Source organism: Lissotriton vulgaris, chromosome 6 (genome assembly GCF_964263255.1).
Source record: "Lissotriton vulgaris chromosome 6, aLisVul1.2, whole genome shotgun sequence".
NCBI classification, from domain to species: domain Eukaryota; kingdom Metazoa; phylum Chordata; class Amphibia; order Caudata; family Salamandridae; genus Lissotriton; species Lissotriton vulgaris.
The window spans coordinates 1,356,544,810-1,356,565,618 of NC_141694.1; the positions used below are offsets into that span (position 1 = coordinate 1,356,544,810).

Here is a 20,809-nt window from a genome sequence, read left to right on the forward strand (position 1 = left end):
CTGGGACTGCGAGACCCAGGTTGCAGCGCAGGATCACCAGAGCGCACCTGGAGTCTCTTCCCGCCCCTGCTCCGCTTCGATTGGCTGGCTGACCAGGATTGGCCTGTGATTGGCTGCCTGCCTCCCTAACTGCTCGCGGCCCCCGCTCCGCGGGAGCCGCTCGTAGCATCTGCTTCTGCTCTGTGTTTGCTGGATCGTTTTACTTGCCTGCTCTCTTGTATGTAAAGGTCGCCAGGCAGCTTTGGAAACACCTTGTGAGGCTGTCTCACACAGGGGCTGGGACTGCGAGACCCAGGTTGCAGCGCAGGATCACCAGAGCGCACCTGGAGTCTCTTCCCGCCCCTTGCTCCTCCTATATATTGCGTCCCCCCGACGCTTAGCGGGACGCGTGCGGGACGCCGGGCTAAGCCCGGGCAAAGGGCGGGCCGTCTGGTGCCGTCCGGGGACGATCGAGGACGGGACGGGCCACCCCACCAACAACTTCGCCCAAAATTTGCTAAGAAACAACGTTGAAAAAATAGGTAACAATTTCCTATTTTTAACGGCAGTAATTAGCGTATCGACCTGTCTCTTAAACCTTTCTTGGAAGAAAATTTTCGAGTTTTTATTTCATCTCCAAAGTCACTACAAGGGTGTACCAGGAAAGACAAATGGGTATAAGAAAATTACGCTTGCGCACAATATTTATGAAGCGCATGGGAACTGAGGAAGCAGTTAGAAAATCTACTGATAATGCGATAAAATCTGGTCGCATTACGTTAACCCCGACTATCAAGGAATATTTTTCTACTTTACCATCAAAAAAGGTACTGGATATAACAACACCTACCACTAAGAATAAACCACTTGGGAGTTTACGGGAATTAACTGATCTATCTGCTTCCCCCCAGCTGCTTCAAAATGTAAGTGACATGGCACCCATCAATAAGTCCACTCACTCACTGAATGACCAACAACCTAAAAACTGCAACTCTAGCCCCTTGAAATCATCAACACCTGTAAAAGGCTACGAGAGCATAAATCAAACAGAGGACCAAAATATATTCAATCACGATTCAGAAAAAAATACATCGAATCTAATATCATCTCCTACAAAGAACAATGGGAGCCTACAAAAACCAGAAGTCTCAAGTATATTAAGACATAATGTAGAAGAAACAATCCCCGAAATAAAGCTACTACATATTGAAACAAAAAAAACTCCTGCTCAAGAACAAGACTCCTTTTTCGACCCTTTCCTAACCGAAAACAAAAATCCTGATACATCCACAATACCTTTATCTAAGGCTCTTTTTTCACTACAGGAAATATTAGAATCGGTTCTCTCTTTTTTAGGAAACATTCTCGAAAATTCAGATCAAACTTTGGACGTCCAAATCGGCATTTTAAAATTTCTAGTAGAAGAGAAAAGAAAAAAGGAGTCCTTAAAAATAGTAGAAAATCAATCAAAAGATATCACTAAACAAAAGGATAACGATCACAAACAAAGTAACTGTCACTCTTCTACTCAGACATTAGAAGAAGACTTTACAGAAACCTACGAAAGGAAAAAAACGGAATCTTTCAATGAATCTACGCTCTATTCTTTAAAAAGACTTTTTAGAGAAAAATCGAAAGAAAATCAAAAGCAATTTCCTATTTTTAACAAACATAGGAAAAAGGACACATATGACAAAGACTTGGTAAAGGAAAATGAAGACTCATGTACTAAAACTAAGTCAGAAACTCTAACAGGAGATAAAACCACGGAAACTGAGGAAAAGGGAAAAAATAAAAGAAGAAAAAAACCCATTAGAAGGATTCACAAAAAGAAAAGCCGTAAGCTTAAATTCCAAAAAAACAATATATCTCAAACAGATTTGCAGGATAAAAGCGATGAGAAAAGTAATTCACATATGAGTAAAAAAGGAGAATCTCCCAAAGAAATATGTTTAGATACAAAGCCAACACTGAACCCAAGGGTGGATGAATATCTCCCACTCAGGACAGTTATAGAGACAAGACATGAAAGTACTGATGCCAATAGAAGCAATAAGAATGATAACGACTGTAGCGATAATACACAATCAAAAGCACTACAATTTGAAGAACTTTTTCCCACCGATAAAATACCACTTAATAGAGGCAGGATACTCAACCTCTTGCAAAACATACAGTCTCTTCAATTATTAACTAGTAGTGAAATAGACTTAGTAACTTTCCACAAAAATGGACAAAATAAAATCGCAATTGTTTCCTTTTGGTCTCCTGTAATACCTGGGATTATACTTAAAGAAAAAGAAATAATACATAGATTTGGATATGATGTAATTGAGAAGGCTGAACTCAAAGGAAAAAAAAACTATAAAACCGCAAACAACAACACGCAACTAATCTCTAATCCAACTTCAAGCAAAGGCCCTGGATCTACTTCGATGTATAAAGACCCAGGGGCTACCTATCTAAGAGATTTTCGACAGGGAGAAGTGATCCTGAAAATTCGTGTGAACAAAGGGGAAAGGGAAGTGTGGCACTTGGAATCAAACGAGAACAAAGCTACTGACATTGACAACGAGAAGTCGTGGACCTGGTTGTCGGGGATGCTGAACTGCAATAAAAGTTCTAGTCAATTGAAGTATCCTGTTTAACCAAGGTCTAAAACTTATATCGTGGAATATCGCAGGGAGAACAACAAATAAAATGAAGGAAGTCCTCAATAACGAGCCTGATATTTTGACCCTACAGGAAACCTGGGCAACAGAACCCTTTTCTCAAAAAGGGTATTATGTTTATAATATATCTGCAGAAGCTACAAATCGAGGCCATGCCAAAGGAGGATTGGCTATTTTAATAAGAGAAGAATACACATGGGAACAAGAGATAGTGGAGACCAATAGTGCCAATTTGCAATGTATCAAACTTTCTCTAAATATCAATAATAAGAGCCCACGAAGAGCAATGCTACTTTTTAACATATATGCCCCACCTGGAAGAAAGTACGACAATTTGTTTGAAGATACCCTGGAAACCGTCAAACAAATAACAGAAGCCCATATGTTCCCATACTTTATGATCGTGGGTGACTTCAATGGGAAAATCTCTAATCCTGAAATAAAAAAATGGGGAACAATCTTTGAAGAGGAAAATATGGAATCTTCTACTCCCCAATTCCCCATAGACATTCGCTCTAATAAAAGAGGGAAAATAATGCTATCTGCACTATACAATATAAATGGAGTAATTCTAAATGGGAACATTGAAGGAGACATCCCGGCATCTTACACACGACAGGGAAATGGGTGTCCATCGATAATAGACTATATCATTTGTGGCAAAGATCTATACGAAACCATTTCTCATCTTCATTCCAACTTCTCATTAGATAGCGATCATGCTATGATGCAACTACGTACTAATTGGTCGGTTCAGTCGGTAGCAGAAGGTCAGATGATCCTATACAGACATGAAACTTTGGTAAATAGTGACCAAAGACGTATCTTTTGGAACCCATCCTCTATGGATAAAATGGCAGCATTGGTCAAGCAAACACACTTTTTAAAGAAATACTACTCTGAAGATCCTATAGAAAATTTTGAGAATGTGCTTACCGAACTCAAAGAGGCATTAACAAAAATGAATCTTCAAGGAAATATTGGTAATACAAAGAAGAAAAACTCAAATATAATCCGGAATACTCAGACAAAGAAAAAACTAAATAATTTGATACGAGCTCAATATTTACACTCTTCTCCTACCAAAAAGAAAGAAATAAATAAGCTGAAAAATCAATTGAGAAGAGAAAAAATAAGCAAGAAAAAAACTTATCAAGATCGCAACTGGGTCGATTTACAAATTGCTGCAAAAGAACCGAATCAAAGAACTTACTGGTCATTAATAGCAAAAATAATGGGAACAAAAAAGAAATTACTAGCAGTACCGGTTCCTCCGAAAGAGTGGGAAAGCTATCTGACTGATCTCTATAAAACTAACATGGTCAAACTTGAAGAAAACTGTCTAGATAATGTAAAGGAAAAAATAAAAGCATCAATTCCAAAAACAACAACAATAATGGTAGAAACTCACATTCGCAAGGCAAGAAGCACAGGTGCCTTTGGTCCCGACCAAATCCCTATTAAAGCCCTGCAGATGAATCCCAAGGAATGGAGTTTCTTCTTAACCCCACTATTTAACTATATTCTGACCACTGGAGTAGTACCAAAGTCATGGCAGGGGAGCATCATCATCCCTATTTACAAAAAAGGTTGCAGAACGGAAGCAGGGAACTACCGTCAAATAGCACTAATGGATGCGACCGGAAAATTTTTCGCTGCTGAAGTATTAATGCAATTAAAAAACTGGGCTTTTTCGCTAGGTCTGATACCGATGTTCCAGGCTGGTTTTAGGCCAAAGCACTCTGTTACGGACAATATTGCAGTAATTCAAGTTATTCTTGATAAATATGTGACACGAAGAAAACAGCCGGTCTATATGGCTTTTATAGACTATTCGACCGCATTCGATCGTGTTGATCGACCCACCTTATGGAACAAACTGAAGAGTTTTGGGATCAACGAACACTTGCTACAAGCGATAATAAGCCTCCACTCTACAACGTGGAGCCAAGTCCAAATGGGGGGCGAAAAAGGTCTAACGAAAATAATAAATACAGAAAATGGTCTCAAACAGGGCTGTTTACTAGCTCCTATGTTATTCTCGCTATATCTCAGTGACCTGCCAAAGCAGTTACAGCAAGGCTCAAGCCTGCCTCCAAAAGTAAATAAACAAAGTATTCATTCGTTGCTCTATGCAGACGGTATAGTAATGTTTGATTTAACACCATTCGGTTTGCAAAATTCACTTGATATCTTGTTTCAATACTCTAACAAAAACTTCTTAATTCCGAATGTAAAGAAAACAAAAGTTGTCGCTTTCTCTGGGAGGAGAAAAAGTGTTAAATACACCTGGAAGCTTGGAGAGGAAAAAATTGATGAAGAAAAAGAATATACATATCTTGGCAAGATCCTCTCAAAGAATCTAACAAATTTAAAACACATAGATAAATTAACAAAGAAATCTGAGATTCATGCCGGAGCACTCTCCAGACTTTATAGTGCTACGGGGAGCAGACATTTTTCATCATTATTAAAAATTTATAAAGTGAAAATCCCTGCAGTCCTCTCTTATGCCACGGAATATATCCCTATAAAACAATGGGGCTTTATGGATCGCCAGGAGGGAAAAATTCTGAAAAGAATGATGAAGGTTCCAGTTTCAACACCAGTACAGGTTCTAAGGTTAGAATTTGCAATAACAAGTGCCTATGCCGTGGCTGTGGCAAACATTATCCGATGGGCCTATAATCTCCTCCATGCAAAGGAGGGAACACTTAGATTTCTGCTCCAAAAGGAAACCTTTGATACAGAAGCAGCTAAGCAAACTTTTTCAGTAAATATGTCAACTGTATTTAAAATGGCCGAGATTACTACTGACATTCTACTCACATGGTCTGTATCGCAATTAAAATTATTTCTTAAATGTTTTACTCCTAGGTTCAGCTTTGATTTGGACTATGCGCATAGCAATAAACTAAAAACATTTAAATCATTTACAGAACTTATAGAGTATAAACACATTCAGCCTTATATCATGTTTTCACTGACTCATAGTGCAAGGAGGGTGATCTTGATGTTACGAATAGGGATCTTACCTGTCCAATCGTATAAATCTAAATGGTCAGTAGTGGAATCTCCCTATCAATGTTCGTTATGTCATGGAGGCGAACAGACTGTGGAGCATCTATTATTTGTTTGCCCTAATTCTAAAGTAGTAGAAGCTCGTGCTTCCTATATTGAGCCTATATATCGAACCTGCAGGTTAACTAAAGAAAAAGAATTACTAACAGTAGGTAAATTGCCTCCGAACGAATTTGTATGTTATAATTTCTACAAGTTTTTTAAAACTATGTTGTTTTTATATTAACCTGTGATGTATTTACTTTCCTATTCTCTGCATCTGTAGTTATGTCATTTCTTATTTTATATTTGTGGTCCTCTGCCGAGTACCGAAACAAATAAATCATTTTTGACTTTGACCTAAAAGTCAGACATTTACTCCACATATAGAAGTATCTTCTTCCAAGAACACAGCTCTGAACTTTGGTGAATCTTGCCCTTCACGTCAACCACACCATAGGTTCATGCACATCTATGAAAGATTATGTCTGAGAAGAAAAAGGTTGCATAGCTAAAAACTGCTTACCTGATGCCAGCATCTCATATAATCTAACTTTGACCCTCGCAGTGTCTCTTTCCAAAAGAAAATTGAAATGGGCCGGCAAGCAAGGAACTATTAAGCTAATACAACAGGGATGTCCTATTTCGATTACATGGATAGGCTACAAATTAATTTCCTGGGGTATTAAAATTGATAAATCAACAACATGCATACGGTTTTCATTAATTTACCATGAACACTAAAAAGTAGAATAAAGAATACCAAAACAGTTTACAACTCCAAACGTCTAGGCAGATGTTTCTTCGAAATGAAAGGTCTGCAAAATCAAGAAATTTTGTTCTAGCCTATTTAAATAAACAGAACCAAATATTTTACAAAAATGTATGAAGCCTGCAAAACTATCACATTTGAGAGGGGAAACAAATGTGTTTTGCCAACTATTTCTGAAAAAGTATGGGACAGGAATAACCAAATTTGAAAAGACACAAATTTATTTTTCGTGCACAGCTTTTGCACCTTTACACATTTAGATAATTATGACAACCAACCCACATCTGTAATCTAATGAAATGGGAAACCCTAAATTGTTGCTATCTACTACAGAGACACTTGTGAGGCATCTGTGTGAAAACCAGTGAACCAACAAGACAGTGTGAAATTTAGTAAAAGTTCAGAAAACATGTACAGGTTAACTACAGTAGCCTCACCTACTCAGGTCTTTTGTGAAAGGCACAACAACATCATCTCTGTGCTGCAACAGATCGCTCAGTACTTTAGTTTCAGGACATTGTTGGAATTCTCCATCGTCACCACCCTCAGGTACACATATCACGTGATCTCTCATTTTACAACCCTGCCATAAAAAAGAACCAAAATTACTGGGATATCTTCATTCACTGTAGAAACCTTAACATGACGCTGGCCGAAATGGAGTCCTTATAAAAAGATTAGAATTCTCAGACCCTATTAGAGTTGACGAAATCATGGCGTGTTATCTAATCAAAAATACTGGTTCCTCAGTAAATGTAGTACTTAGTGATAAGTAGGTGTGACTCCCAACGAGTTTTGTCAGAAAATAAAAAACAATGCTGGTAATACAACATATTTAGGTTTAATAAATTAACATAAATTACAATGAATGGGAAGGCATCAATGTTTTACTGTAGTGAGGTACGCCTGAACCACCCTCATACCAATTTAGTTGATCAGGCCAACACAGACTGTGGCTGGAATTTTATTCAGAACCCTTAATGTCAGTTTCAAACTATCTGAGAACAACAATGAAAACGTCACCACTCTCTTAACATTTTATCTAAGCAGATGTTCAACTATCTACACGCCCACTGGCGATGTTGAAAAGAAAATATTTATTAAAGGTTGACTGGTCTGACCGCTTTAATGAACCAAGTGGCAAGTACATTAATTTACCAAGGATATTGTGTGTCCCTTTGAATTTCTTGATATTCTGTAGGCCTGGAACCTATGAGATCTATCTGTAGGTGGCCTAACTTTGACCTTTTCTGTGCGGAGAAGAAATAAAACAGTTTGAAATGCAATACTGTCTGGCATGCTGCTTATATAACTTGTATTTTATTGCACATATGACTGTCTCTCCCCTCACTACCTCTGATAGGTTGATTGTGCTCTGGTACAGTCAGTCATACATCTGCCAAGAGGAGCCTTGTCAAGTGTGAACCATATAAAGTTCTGGCTTATTTACCACAAAAAACAGCACTTCACATGCAGAGACGTGGGAGAGCACATCTCTACTGGAAAAAAAGTAAAACTACAAAACCACAGCCCGAGATTGGCTAAAGTGTCACTTACAAACATAACACAGGACAACCTGGCGCGCTGCACACATGGTCTGAATCCTCTCTGAAAGACTAGAAAACTTTTAGACTTGGTGTCTATCACATCAACAAGATCACTTGGAGCTAGTAGGAGTGAGTAATAATCACATACATGTCAGGGCCATGTGTAAAAGGTCGGTAAGACCCCATAAAGGTCGGTCACTTGACCGACCAGCCTCTGAGATACATAAAGAATTAGTAGTTCCAGGCAAGATAATTTGCATGTCAGCATCACATCTAATTTTACTTTAAGGGGCGTTGTATTGATAATATCCTTATTATTTGAATTCAATTATGTGAATAGCTGAGTTATTTAAATTAGAATACATTCAATGTACAATTTACTAGCGGAAATCACATTTTTGGAGGTGAAACTATATGTTAAGACTGACAGAATTCAATATATATTGAACAGGAAACCAACAGCAATTAATAATATTTTCGAGGGCAAGTCTCACTTCAGTGATTAGACTAATTCCATTTGGAGAGATGGTACGGCTAAAATTGTAGTGAGAACCAACACTTTGAGCAAGGTATTAAGGAATTAAGAAAAAGGATGACGGAACAGAGATATAAGGGCAGCATTTTAGATCATGTTGAAAGTAGGATTTGAATGGTCAATAGAGAGACAACACTTGCACAGAAATCTAAGAGGGATTCTAGAAACAGGTTGGCACTTGGGACCACTTACAGATTGGAAAATATTGAGATTTATAAGGTTCTTTTGAAACACTGGCCACTACTGACAGCCGTGCCTGGATTGGACAGTGTGATCTCGAACAAAACCCTGGTTGCCTATGAAAGGGGTAGTACCATCAGGGATAAAGTCAGCAGAAATGATCTGCCTTCTTTTGCAGGTATTAATAAAAGTAGCTATTTGCCTGATCCAACCAAGGGATTCTTTACTTTGGAACAAAGGACCTGAGAGAGGTGGGTTTCAGTCACAATAACAAAAGGAAGGAAATTACTAAGGTTTTAGTGCATTCAAGGCTGGTAAAGGCAGCTTTTGTAAAAGCAGAGAATGAGGTATTGAAGGAAGGGATAAGGTTAATCCCAGAACTGGAATTGGACGAGGTAAGCCAACAAGGAAGAGTCTTTCTGAAATGTCATGCAGGTTTAGGAAAAAGGAAGGTAAGGTTGATGGATGAAGAGTGTGGGGAAAAAGAAAACACCAAAATAGTCATCAATAACTAAGAGATTAGCAAACGTTGGGGTAATTGGAGCCTAGAAAATAGTCAGATAGGCCCGCCCCAGTGGAATCAGGAGGAGGTTGATTGCGTAAGTGAAATTGATTAGGATAATGGGTTGTCGCATAGCCTTAAAATCACATCATGGAACATAAATGGGCTTGGAAGACTGGTAAAAGCAGAAAGTATAAAAAAGCTAGCCCAGAGTGTAGAGATTATATGATTACAAGAAACTTGGCTATGTGACAAAATCCCAGTAATAGAAGGTGTTGTCCACCTCCATAGGCCAGAGAAGAAATAAATGTTTGGACGCCCAGTGGGAGGGGATTATGACACTAATATCAACCAGGATTGCAAAAAAAGGTGATGCCTTTAAATGTAAAATACAAATGGTTGCTTGCTTACAGGGTATCCTTGTCTGTCACAGATAGGATGTATGAAAACTTGGTACTTATGAATGTCTATATGCAGTGGGTGCGGCACAAGGAATATAGGTTAGAGATGGACATTTTAAGGAAGATGTGGACATTCTGTGTGAAAAGCATGGTAATGATATGGTCCTTGTAATTGGAGATTTTAATCATAAACTGAAGCCGAAAAGGTTAGATCCCTGGTTTAAAGAAATATTGCGTTCTTATAATATAATGTTAGACGATTTTTCTGATTGTATTTCTTCCAGACAAGATATAGAATTAGGGAAGTATTTGGGGACAAAGGGGTTATATGATCTGAATGGCACAATAAAAATCAACTGACCAGCAAAAACAAACATTCATGATAGGCACACAATAGTGCCCAATTGATTACATCTTTCTTCATGCATGGAATTTAGTAAAAGGGTTTTGGGGAACTCAAAGAGATGGTGGAGATCATAATCCTCTGCAATTTGAATTATTTAATGGTGATATGAGCCCACGTGATATAGTATTCCCCAACAACTAGAGTACCCTAAGAGCTTGACAATGAGACTAACAAATGAATTTTTGGTCAAATTGGCTAACTTTCAACAGAAGCTAAACATGGAAATTGTTAGGGGTCAGAAATTGGAATGGTTTGAAATAAAATTGAACATGTAGTACAATGCCTCATAGTCTCCTTAAAAATATAGAAATTAAGCCCTATTGAGAACCAAACAATTCAAGGAAGGTGAATAAAGTGGTTCAATTTGGGTTGTATGAAAAAAGAAAAGGTTGATAAGGAGAGAAAAGAGAAACCTTAGAGCTAGATACGACCAGGGTAGACTTACATAACTTGACAAGTTGAGGCTGGGAATATAAAATGTAGTAAGGAACCAGAAGAGGATTCATAAAGAGAAATGCTGGGAAAATGTGCTGGAAACTATTGAAGCTAAAAATGTACAGACGTTTTGGAAGCTGGTACAGGAAGCTTCAGACAGCACCTCTGGATTATAAGCTGAGTGTTGGAAGAAGCAGCATGAGAAGAGTATTTGGGTGAACTGTATGGTACAAATAAAATGTCTGAAGAAAGAGAACAATGATTTTGGGGAGGGGTAGTTGAAGATACAAAAATGTACTTCACAGTAGATCATGTACACCATACTATAAGGAAGTTAAAGTAACTGGTGCAGCAGGACCAGATAACCTTCCCGCTACCATAATAAAGACACAGCTGAATTGGTGGGCTGAATTCCTATCACAAATGTTCTTGGCCATATTAGACTCGGGCTAAATCTCCAATGATTAATTGGAGGGGAGCTGTAATTAAACCAGTACATAAGAAGAGAGATATGAAAGCCCCGAAAAATTATAGATGGATTAACTTGCTGGATGTTGGCGAGAAAGTTTTTGCCAAAATAATTCTGGGAAGATTGAAGGATTGGGTGGGGCAGTGGTTGATTGTGCCTGTGGAACGGGGTGGCTTTAAGGAAGGGCACTCCACAATTGACCACTGTTTTGCCCTATGGACGGTTGCGCACAAGACTATGGAGCAAAGAGGAAACTTCTACTGTTTTGTGGAGTTCCATGCAGCATCTGACCTGACCTGCATCTTTCGATGTGTCTATATGTTTAAATTGTATCTCTGATGTTGCATCTTTATTGTTTATTGTCTCTGTATGTCTTCTGTTCCTTGCATAAAAAATATAAAAAAGAATTTTCAGGTTTTTTGGGGGGGGCGGGGAGACCCCCAAGACCCCTTTTTGAAACCCACTCTTTTTTTTTTTTTTGGGGGGTGGGGGAGATCCCCCAAGCCCCTTTTTTTAATTTGACCTTCTCACATGCCTTTACTACGTATTTCGCAGTAAAGGAATGTGTGGTAAAAAGGCTGTACGTGGTAACCAGGCATGCATTGTAAAGCATGCGTGGTTAAGTGTATGCTTGGAATCGGCCGCGTTGTAGTGGTTGTTCCCCCCCCAGATACGAGGGATTCTATTCAGAGGCGAACAAAACACTATAAGCTTATACGCAGATGACGTCCTGACAACCCTGGAGGAGCCTTTCAACCACCTTCCTGGATGAGCTGGAGGTTTTTGACCTGGCAGCAGGCTTAAAGGCAAATATTAACAAATCACAGGCCCTCAAAATGACCCTCCGGCTGCACACACTAGATGCCCTACAACCGGCCATATCACCTCCACAATTGCGGGAACGGTTGCCCTTAATTACCAGACTCTGAATCATCAGATCAAATCTGACCCATGCCGCCGGTGGTGACCCTACTCATTATCCTGGCTTGGACAAATCACAGGAATTAATATGACGATCCTCCCTAGGGTTCTTCTCCTCTTTCAGGTTCTCCCTGCTGAACCACCCCCTGGGCTATTGCGGTCCCTGCAACAGAAGCTTAATTTGATTTGTATGGGCTGATAAATGGCCTCGTCTCCGCAGGGACCTCAGTTACAGATCCCCAACTGAAGGAGGTTAGGGCTCCTGAACCTCTATCGATATTATCAGCCTACCCAAATCAGGGTCTTTGTGGAATGGTCTCGCGTAGAGTCAGAGAAGCGCTGGCTGGTTATGGATAAGGCACTGGCAGGACAGCCTCTATGGAGAATCCCCTTTCTTCCCAAACACACCCAACCCAAAACCCTTCATCATTCTTCGATAACCAAGTCATCATTGGCTGCTTGGGATTGATTGACGATACGGGGGGAGGGGCTCACATCCTACCCTTCTCCGTCCACACCTGTAGTTATGAATACAGACGTCACCCGGGACTTACGTGACCCTACATTTCACCTTTGGAATCAGGCTGGCTGTAGATCGGTTTGCCACTTGTGTGATCTGTAGGGTCCAATTCCATTCGTGTCATTATGCACAACCCATGTGCTCCCAGAGTCGGAGCACTGGCACTACACCCAGATCGGCCATTTGGTGATGCACCCATCTGTCTGCCTTGGAGCTGAACGGCAGCTTTCCCCTTTCGAATGCTGGCGGCTCTCTAAGACCTTGGATAAGTGCTTCATCTCAGAGTTATATTGCACGATATGCCCCACTGCGGAGACCTCCAAATCCTCTAGCCAGAAACGCAAGGAGTCAGAAATAGGTAGAGAGCGGAGGCTGAAAAAGTGAGGAGACTTTTAGTACCATGCAGAACACTGCTCACAATGTGGCTTGCATCGAAAAAGCTACAAAAGCTGTCATCTATTGGTTTTTCATACAACACCGACTGCATAAATGTAACCAGTCTAGATCTCCTGAGTGCTAGCGTCAGTGTGGGTCCCCTTGCACCCTATTATACATCCTCGGGGACTGCCCAAAACTCATGACCAATTGGTCACAGGTACTTAAGGACATCGATACCCATTTTGACACAGACAGCACCAGATTCCCCGACTATATTATCTCGGGTCTCCCAAATGCCCTCACCTTCCTAAATTTAAATTGTGTCGGGCAGATTGGACTGCAAGGCCTTGTAGAATATTTTAGCACACTGGAGTACGGGGCATATTCCCACAACTGTGGTACATATTAGGGATCGCAGGCATAACCCATCACTTTGTCTAACCAGGGCACGTCATTTCCGAAGCTGTGGGGACCATTCTTGAAGTTGTGGACGTCTGAATTTCATGCACTTACCTGCCCAAAATACTTATGACTTCTCTGCCTGCCAGAGGCTCTCCCCACCACTACCTAAGAGAGTCTAACCTTTAGATAGGGTTATCTTTATGCAGGGCTGATTCTGTTTTTCATGCTCAACCGGATCCGGGGTTGGGGGGAGAGGAGGGAGTTGCGGGGTTGATAAACAATCCAATGCTCCGTGGCCCAGAAGAAACCAGGCCTCAAATTACTGATGTATTCTGTTTTATGCTAATAAAGAAATTTAAACCATAGGAAAAAGTAAATGTTGATGCTTTCTTTTTGGACTGCCGGTAAGACTGTCCAGTGCTTCAGAAAGTTCAAACCCCATATCGCTGAATTTGTCTTTTCATATTCTGTAAATTTTTGTCACTTTTCTGCTTGGTATTTGGAAATGTAAAAATGACAAGGAGAAATATTCTGCTAATTATTTTTGAGAGCCAGTAGAGTGGTTTTCTATAAAAAACAAAATGACCTAAACAAATTTACAAACTCAAATAGAAATATCTTATTCTTACGTTCAGTACACTAAAAAGATGGTGACAAATTTTCCACAGTAGCCTGATAGACAAGTTACAAATTCAGTTTGTGATAGAAGAACTCCCCAATTGCTTTATACATTCTGAGACATTTGTCAAATGGAATATGCCCTCAATATACCTTTGGAAGTTGAGTAGGGTCAAATCGAAGAACCTTCTGGTTACAGCAGGGATACATTCCAGTGCCAGCTGACATATTTGTCAAACTACAAAACAGTGCAGGCTCCGAATGATACCGACAATGGGAGAAGTCACTGCATAGGAAAGACTGGTTAACAAAACATGAGAAAAACATCAAAATAAACCAATAACTGTTGCATTCAGCTCACATCTCACAAAGGCAGAGCATGAACTGCGTATAGTACCATTCAACTGCATAAAGGAAATAAAAAATGTTAATGTTCAGACACAATATTTTTAAACACTTAAAGGGCTACTGTGCCAAATGCATTCTGAGAATGAAGGCCTCAGACTACTGAATTTTACACAGGGTGGCAGGCAAGATATTAAACATTAAAGTGATTTATGTGGGTTGGTTTAAAACAGCACTTATTAAATGGCTGACTTCTGTGGAACCCGAATGAATTACTACTGGAAGCCAGGGTCCTCGCTTGAAGAACTTTCTACGAGTTTAACTATAACTGTACACAAAAATGCAGAAACAAGTATACATCAAACAAATAATTTTTTTTAATTGACCAATAGAAATATATACAAAAATCAAAACGTATAATTTTAGTGGGATTCTGAAAGACAAAGCAAAATGGTAAACTCTAGAACATCGCTTTGTGTTCCAAATGCATACTCTCGATTTGCCAGCACATACCAGTGCTTCAACTGAGGCCAGCATTTGTTGCTACAAGATTCAATGTATTGATACTGCACTCCTCAAATAATGAAAGTGTTTCAGTGTTTATAATTTAATTTTTAACCTCTAAATTCAAATTCCTCCACATTTTCAAAGTTGCTTTTATGTACACATAATTATTCTGCCAATATTAATTTCAAGTTCTAGTTCTTAAATTCAAGATTTGAAACTCAAGCAAGATCCACATGAATTATAAAACCAATACAATAACATATAATAATAATATCCTAAAAAATGTCATACTTAGAATTCATGACATGAAAAAATGCAATGAAAACTTTATCCAATAAGAACAAAGCTAATTCAATAAAAATTTAAAACACTTAAAAATATAAATACTCTGGTACAGAGCTTTTTATTTGGGGAGAAAAGATTAAGTAGAGAACTTCAGAGGTTGTTCGCAAATGATATTTTAAAAATAGAGGTCTCAAAAACTTAAGGCTTTACATTATCAATGCAGGGCAGAAATATCTTAAATTATTCAGATCGTGGAACACATCATTACATAAATTAAATTAATGCCATTTTGCAGTTAAAACTTTCAAAGGTAAAATTGTAAAGCGAAGTAAAGACCAGAATCTTCTAACCTCATGAACTATATTCAATTTTAAATATGGTTGGGATTTTCTCAGACTGACTGAGCTCCTTATGATGTTAATTTTTTCTTTTCTCTTACAAGAATCCATATCAAGGCTCACATTTAAATTAATCGAAGCTTGCTTAAGACAAGATTTTAACTGTTCTTCAGACCAAGAACATACACTTCCCTAATAAAATTAAATTAAGTGAGGTCTGGTAGGTAATAATACCTAGCTTCAAAGTCAAAATGTAGTTACACATACTCACAATATTTTTCTTCATACTCATGGATCTTAATACTTTAGGTGCCACACTATTCATATGTCCAGAATGGAAGAAGGGTTTTTTTGGGGGAAGGCAAAGATTACTCGTATCGAGTCACTTATCAGGCAACATAATGATAGTATACGTCCCTTCTGTACCGAGGCATCGAGTCCAAAGGGAATTAATAAAAATGCTAATACTCATTCATGGTGTCTAGTGTTGATCGTTTGGGGTGCATTACGCTGTAATGATTCTCATTATTGTAGAAACGATTTCACAATCAATTTCTTTCGAAAGAAGGGGGCTGTAGAGAGTATCTTAGTGCTCTCACTCTGATGATAATTAAATCTCTAAGCTAGTGTGACTGCAATAATTATCTTAAGATTTATCAAGGTTCTGATGGAAATTGATGCCACGGTATATTGTCATTTAATCCTGTCAGATGTGTCAGCAGGCAGTTCACCCATCTCTGCTCTTTCTCAAACAGTATTTTCTCAGCATTCATGGTCTTGTCGGTGAGCGTTTCTAATACTGTCCACCTCAAGTCTTCACAATCCTGACCAACTTCAATGAAGTGAGAACATAACTTTGTGGTATTCCTCTTGAGTCTGATGTTACTCTTATGTTCTCCAATTCTCGTTTCGATTTTCCTACAGGTCATGCCTATGTATTTTTTGTCACATGGGCACCATATCATATACACTACATGGGTAGAGTTACAGTTCGTATGGTGCCGTTGAGTCCAGTTTAAGGACTCTGTAAGTTGTAGTGTTTTTGTCGTGGTTGGGAGTTTGCATAATAAGCAAGTACCACACGGGTAATGGCCAGTGACAGGCATCATGTTAATGTTTCTCATTTGTGTGGGTTTCTTTTTCACTGGGCGTGTATGTACTAGCAAGTCCTTGAGATTTTTTGTCCGTTTATTAGCAAATCTGGGTTTAGGCCAGTTATATTTGCCAGTAGCAAGGATACGCCAGTTTTTATTGACCAGTTTTTGTACGTCATATGTCGCTGGACAATAAGTAGTGACACATGTTACTAGGTCAGGGATCGGCTCTTTTGCATTTGATTGGAGTAGGCACTCTCTCGGTTGGTTTTTCGCTCTCTTGCGGCACTTGGATATAGTCATGGATGTGTAGTCTCTGGCTATTAGTTTCTGGCTCAATTCCTGTGCTTGCAGTTTATAATCAGTTGCTTTGCTGCAATTTCTCTTTAACCGTAAAAATTGGCTATAGGGCAAATTGTCCCGCAGGGGCTTTGGATGGTATCTTTTGTAAGACAGGAGACTGTTTTTCAGCGTCGGCTTGGTGTATGTCTTTGTCTCCATCTTGCCATCTTCGATGAAAATTCTCAAATCAAGAAAATCCAATTGGGTATTGTTTGATGTGAAGGTGAATTTTAACCACTTATCTCATCCGTTGAGCCAGTCAATGAATGAATTGAGATCCTTTCCTATGTGCCAAATCAGTAGGATGTCGTCTATGTACCGTTTCCAGTATAAGATACTGGAAACGAAAGTGTTGGTATCATTGAGTACAAAGTGACTCTCAAATTGGCTTACGTAGAGGCCCGCTACTGAAGGGGCAAAAGCACTTCCCATGGAAGTTCCATGGCATTGCAAGAATAAATCTCCATTATACTCAAAATAATTTTCCGTTAAAGCTAGATGGCAGCATTCTAGCACAAAATGTCTGGGGGTGTTATGAGTCCAGTCTTCCATAAATAGCAGATCTTCTAACATCTGTAGGGTTTCCTGTTGTGGGAGGCTAGTGTAGAGTGACTCTACAACTAAGTCTACAAGTAGCATTGTGTCAGGATCAAAGCTTTTACCAGATATTTGTGTTAGCAGATCGCGAGTGTCCTTCAAGTAGGTAGGAGTCTTTTGTACCAAGGGTTTTAAATACTCATCTGCAAATTTGGACAGTGGCTCTAATAGTGAATCAATACCCAAGACTATCGGGCGTCCTGGTGGTGGGGACTTGTTCTTATGAGTCTTGGTGAGAGAATAGAAGAACGGTGTTTTAGGTTCTTTAGTTGTTAAGTAGTCAGCTTCTTTCCTGGAAATCCAAGTGTTCATCTCTTCTTCATATATCATGATTGCAATGGTGTTCTGTAATCTTGGCGTAGGATCGATCAAAATCCTTCTGTAAAATTTAGTGTCAGACAGAAGGGCGAGGCACTGTTGGTTGTATCCTTCCTTCTCTAGGATCACTATGCCTCCCCCCTTGTCTGCTGGTTTCATTAATATCTTTTCGTTTTGCTGTAGTTCCTACAATGCTAGACGTTCCTTTTTGGTTAGATTCTGGAACCTTTGTCTCTTCTTTTTGTCCAGAGTGTCGATTCCCTTTAGTAGTGCCTGCTCGAAAGTCCCTGCCCTACAGATGTTAGAAGATCTGCTATTTATGGAAGACTGGACTCATAACACCCCCAGACATTTTGTGCTAGAATGCTGCCGTCTAGCTTTAACGGAAAATTATTTTGAGTATAATGGAGATTTATTCTTGGAAAGCCATGGAAATTCCATGGGAAGTGCTTTTGCCCGTTCAGTAGCGGGCCTCTACGTAAGCCAATTTGAGAGTCACTTTGTACTCAATGATACCAACCCTTTCGTTTCCAGTATCTTATACTGGAAATGGTACATAGACGACATCCTACTGATTTGGCACATAGATAGGGATCTCAATTCATTCATTGACTGGCTCAACGGAAGAGATAAGTGGTTAAAATTCACTTTCACATCAAACAATACCCAATTGGATTTTCTTGATTTGACAATTTTCATCGAAGATGGCAAGATGGAGACAAAGACATACACCAACCCGACGGCGAAAAACAATCTCCTGTCTTATAAAAGCTACCGCCCAAAGCCCCTACGGGACAATTTGCCCTATAGCCAATTTTTAAGGTTAAAGAGAAATTGCAGCAAAGCAACTAATTATAAACTGCAAGCACAGGAATTGAGCCAGAAACTAATAGCCAGAAATAACACATCCATGACTATATCCAAGTGCTGCAATATAGCTAAAAACCAACCGAGAGAGTGCCTGCTCCAATCAAATGCAAAAGAGCCGATCCCTGACCTAGTAACATGTGTCACTACTTACTGTCCAGCGACATATGACGTACAAAAACTGGTCAATAAAAACTGGCGTATCCTTGCTACTGGCAAATATAACTGGCCTAAACCCAGATTTGCTAATAAACGGACAAAAAATCTCAAGGACTTGCTAGTACATACACGCCCAGTGACAGTGAAAAAGAAATCCACACAAATGAGAAACATGAACATGATGCCTGTCACTGGCCATTACCCGTGTGGTACTTGCTTAGTATGCAAACTCACAAACACGACAAAAACACTACAACTTACAGAGTCCCTAAACTGGACCCAACGGCACCATACGAACTGTAACTCTACCCATGTAGTGTATATGATATGGTGCCCATGTGACAAAAAATGCATAGGCATGACCTGTAGGAAAATCAAAACGAGAATTGGAGAACATGAGAGTAACATCAGACTCATGAGGAATACCACAAAGTAATGTTCTCACTTCATTGAAGTCGGTCATGATTGTGAAGACTTGACGTGGACAGTATTAGAAACGCTCACCGACAAGACCATGAATGCTGAGAAAATACTGTTTGAGAACGAGCAGAGATGGGTGAACCGCCTGCAGACAAATCTGACAAATGACAATATACTGTGGCATCAATTTGCATAGGAACCTTGAGAAATCTTAAGATAATTATTGCAGTCACACTAGCTTAGAGATTTAATTATCACCAGAGTAAGAGCACTAAGATACTCTCTACAGCCCCCTCCTTTCGAAAGAAATTGATTGTGAAATTGTTTCTACAATAATGAGAATCATTACAGCGTAACGCACCCCAAAAGATCAACACTAGACACCATGAATGAGTATTAACATTTTTAATAATTTCCTTTGGACTCGATACCTCGGTACAGAAGAGACGTATACTATCATTATGTTGCCTAATAAGTGACTCGATACGAGTAATCTTTGCCTTCCCCAAAAACTCCCCTTCTTCCATTCTGGACATATGAATAGTGTGGCACCATTAAGTATAAAGATCCATGAGTATGAAGAATAATATTTTGAGAATGTGTAACTACATTTTGACTTTGAAGCGAGGTATTATTACCTACCAGACCTCACTTGATTTAATTTTATTAAGAGGAATATTCATTCTATTACTTTATTTCTCTGAGACTACATGAATATCCGTATTTAAGAGAACAACAAATTCGGCCTACTCGACAACTGAATAAAGTTTTGGAGTTTAAATATAGAACTACACCAAGTCCTCTTTCTATCTTGTGTGCTTCGAAATAGCAACAGGAAACGAGTCCCCGGTATCCAGGGGCAGAGTCAGCACAAGACGCGGAAACCTTCCCACGTGTTGGTGAGATTGGCGTCCTGTGCTTTTATTCACAGCGGCTCCACTGAGCGGTAAGATCTAAGCCTGGTAACCTATTTTCTTTCGCTTCCACCAGCTCGGGACCAGTGAGTCCCTACGCTCCCTGTTGAAGCGAAAGGTTTTCGATAATAAGGTAAGACTCCAAGGGCCCGCCTCAGAATCATGTTACTAACTCTCATTTCTATTACGAAACTGACCATTTAGCCCATTTAACACTAAAATGCAAATACGAATTGTGTGTTTGTAATTATAACGAGCTACATTGAACTGTGCATATCATGGGCATAACGAGTGACGTTACGCACAAACTTTGGCAGTACGACATACACCACGAATATTTATCTAAAACAGACCGCTGCCTTTTTAATTAATATGCTGTAACCTCAACATAATTGGCCACGTATTACTTGTATCTCCCTTGAAAAACAGAGGATATTGGCACTTGACCCGGCTGATATAAATAACATTTACAGTGTGCCCAGCATTACAATGAGCGATAATGAATTATACACAAATTGGCATAACCAGTTACGTTGTACAAGGCTCACACGCCGTGAGTTTGGTATCCACGGTACACACCACTAGTACGACCCCTTGACTTTGCACGCAGTAGTCTTAATGAAATTGGCCATATTATTTGGAACCTCTCTTGGTCAATATAAGAAACTGCCATGTTACTTGCCACGCCAACAATCTTGAGGTTTAATACTGAGAGACTATAACTATAAAATATTACGGAGTGAGATCATGTGAATTCTGTATGCTTGTATCCAATATACTTCGCCTAGAGAGTAGCACAAACCCTGTTTTCCCCTAACAGTACCAC

General features: G+C 39.4%; 1 protein-coding gene across 2 annotated transcripts in view; it reads right to left on the reverse strand.

Moving 5' to 3' along the window:
- Positions 1-20,809, reverse strand: part of SANBR (SANT and BTB domain regulator of CSR) — a 216,202-nt gene that overhangs the window by 141,406 nt on the left and 53,987 nt on the right. For both annotated transcript variants that reach the window (XM_086927483.1, XM_086927482.1), the window contains exons 11-12: positions 13,951-14,097; positions 6,921-7,066 (exon numbers count right to left, since the gene is read on the reverse strand). In XM_086927483.1, the coding sequence (XP_086783609.1) occupies positions 6,921-7,066; positions 13,951-14,097 (293 nt within the window). The remainder of the gene's footprint in view (positions 1-6,920; positions 7,067-13,950; positions 14,098-20,809) is intronic.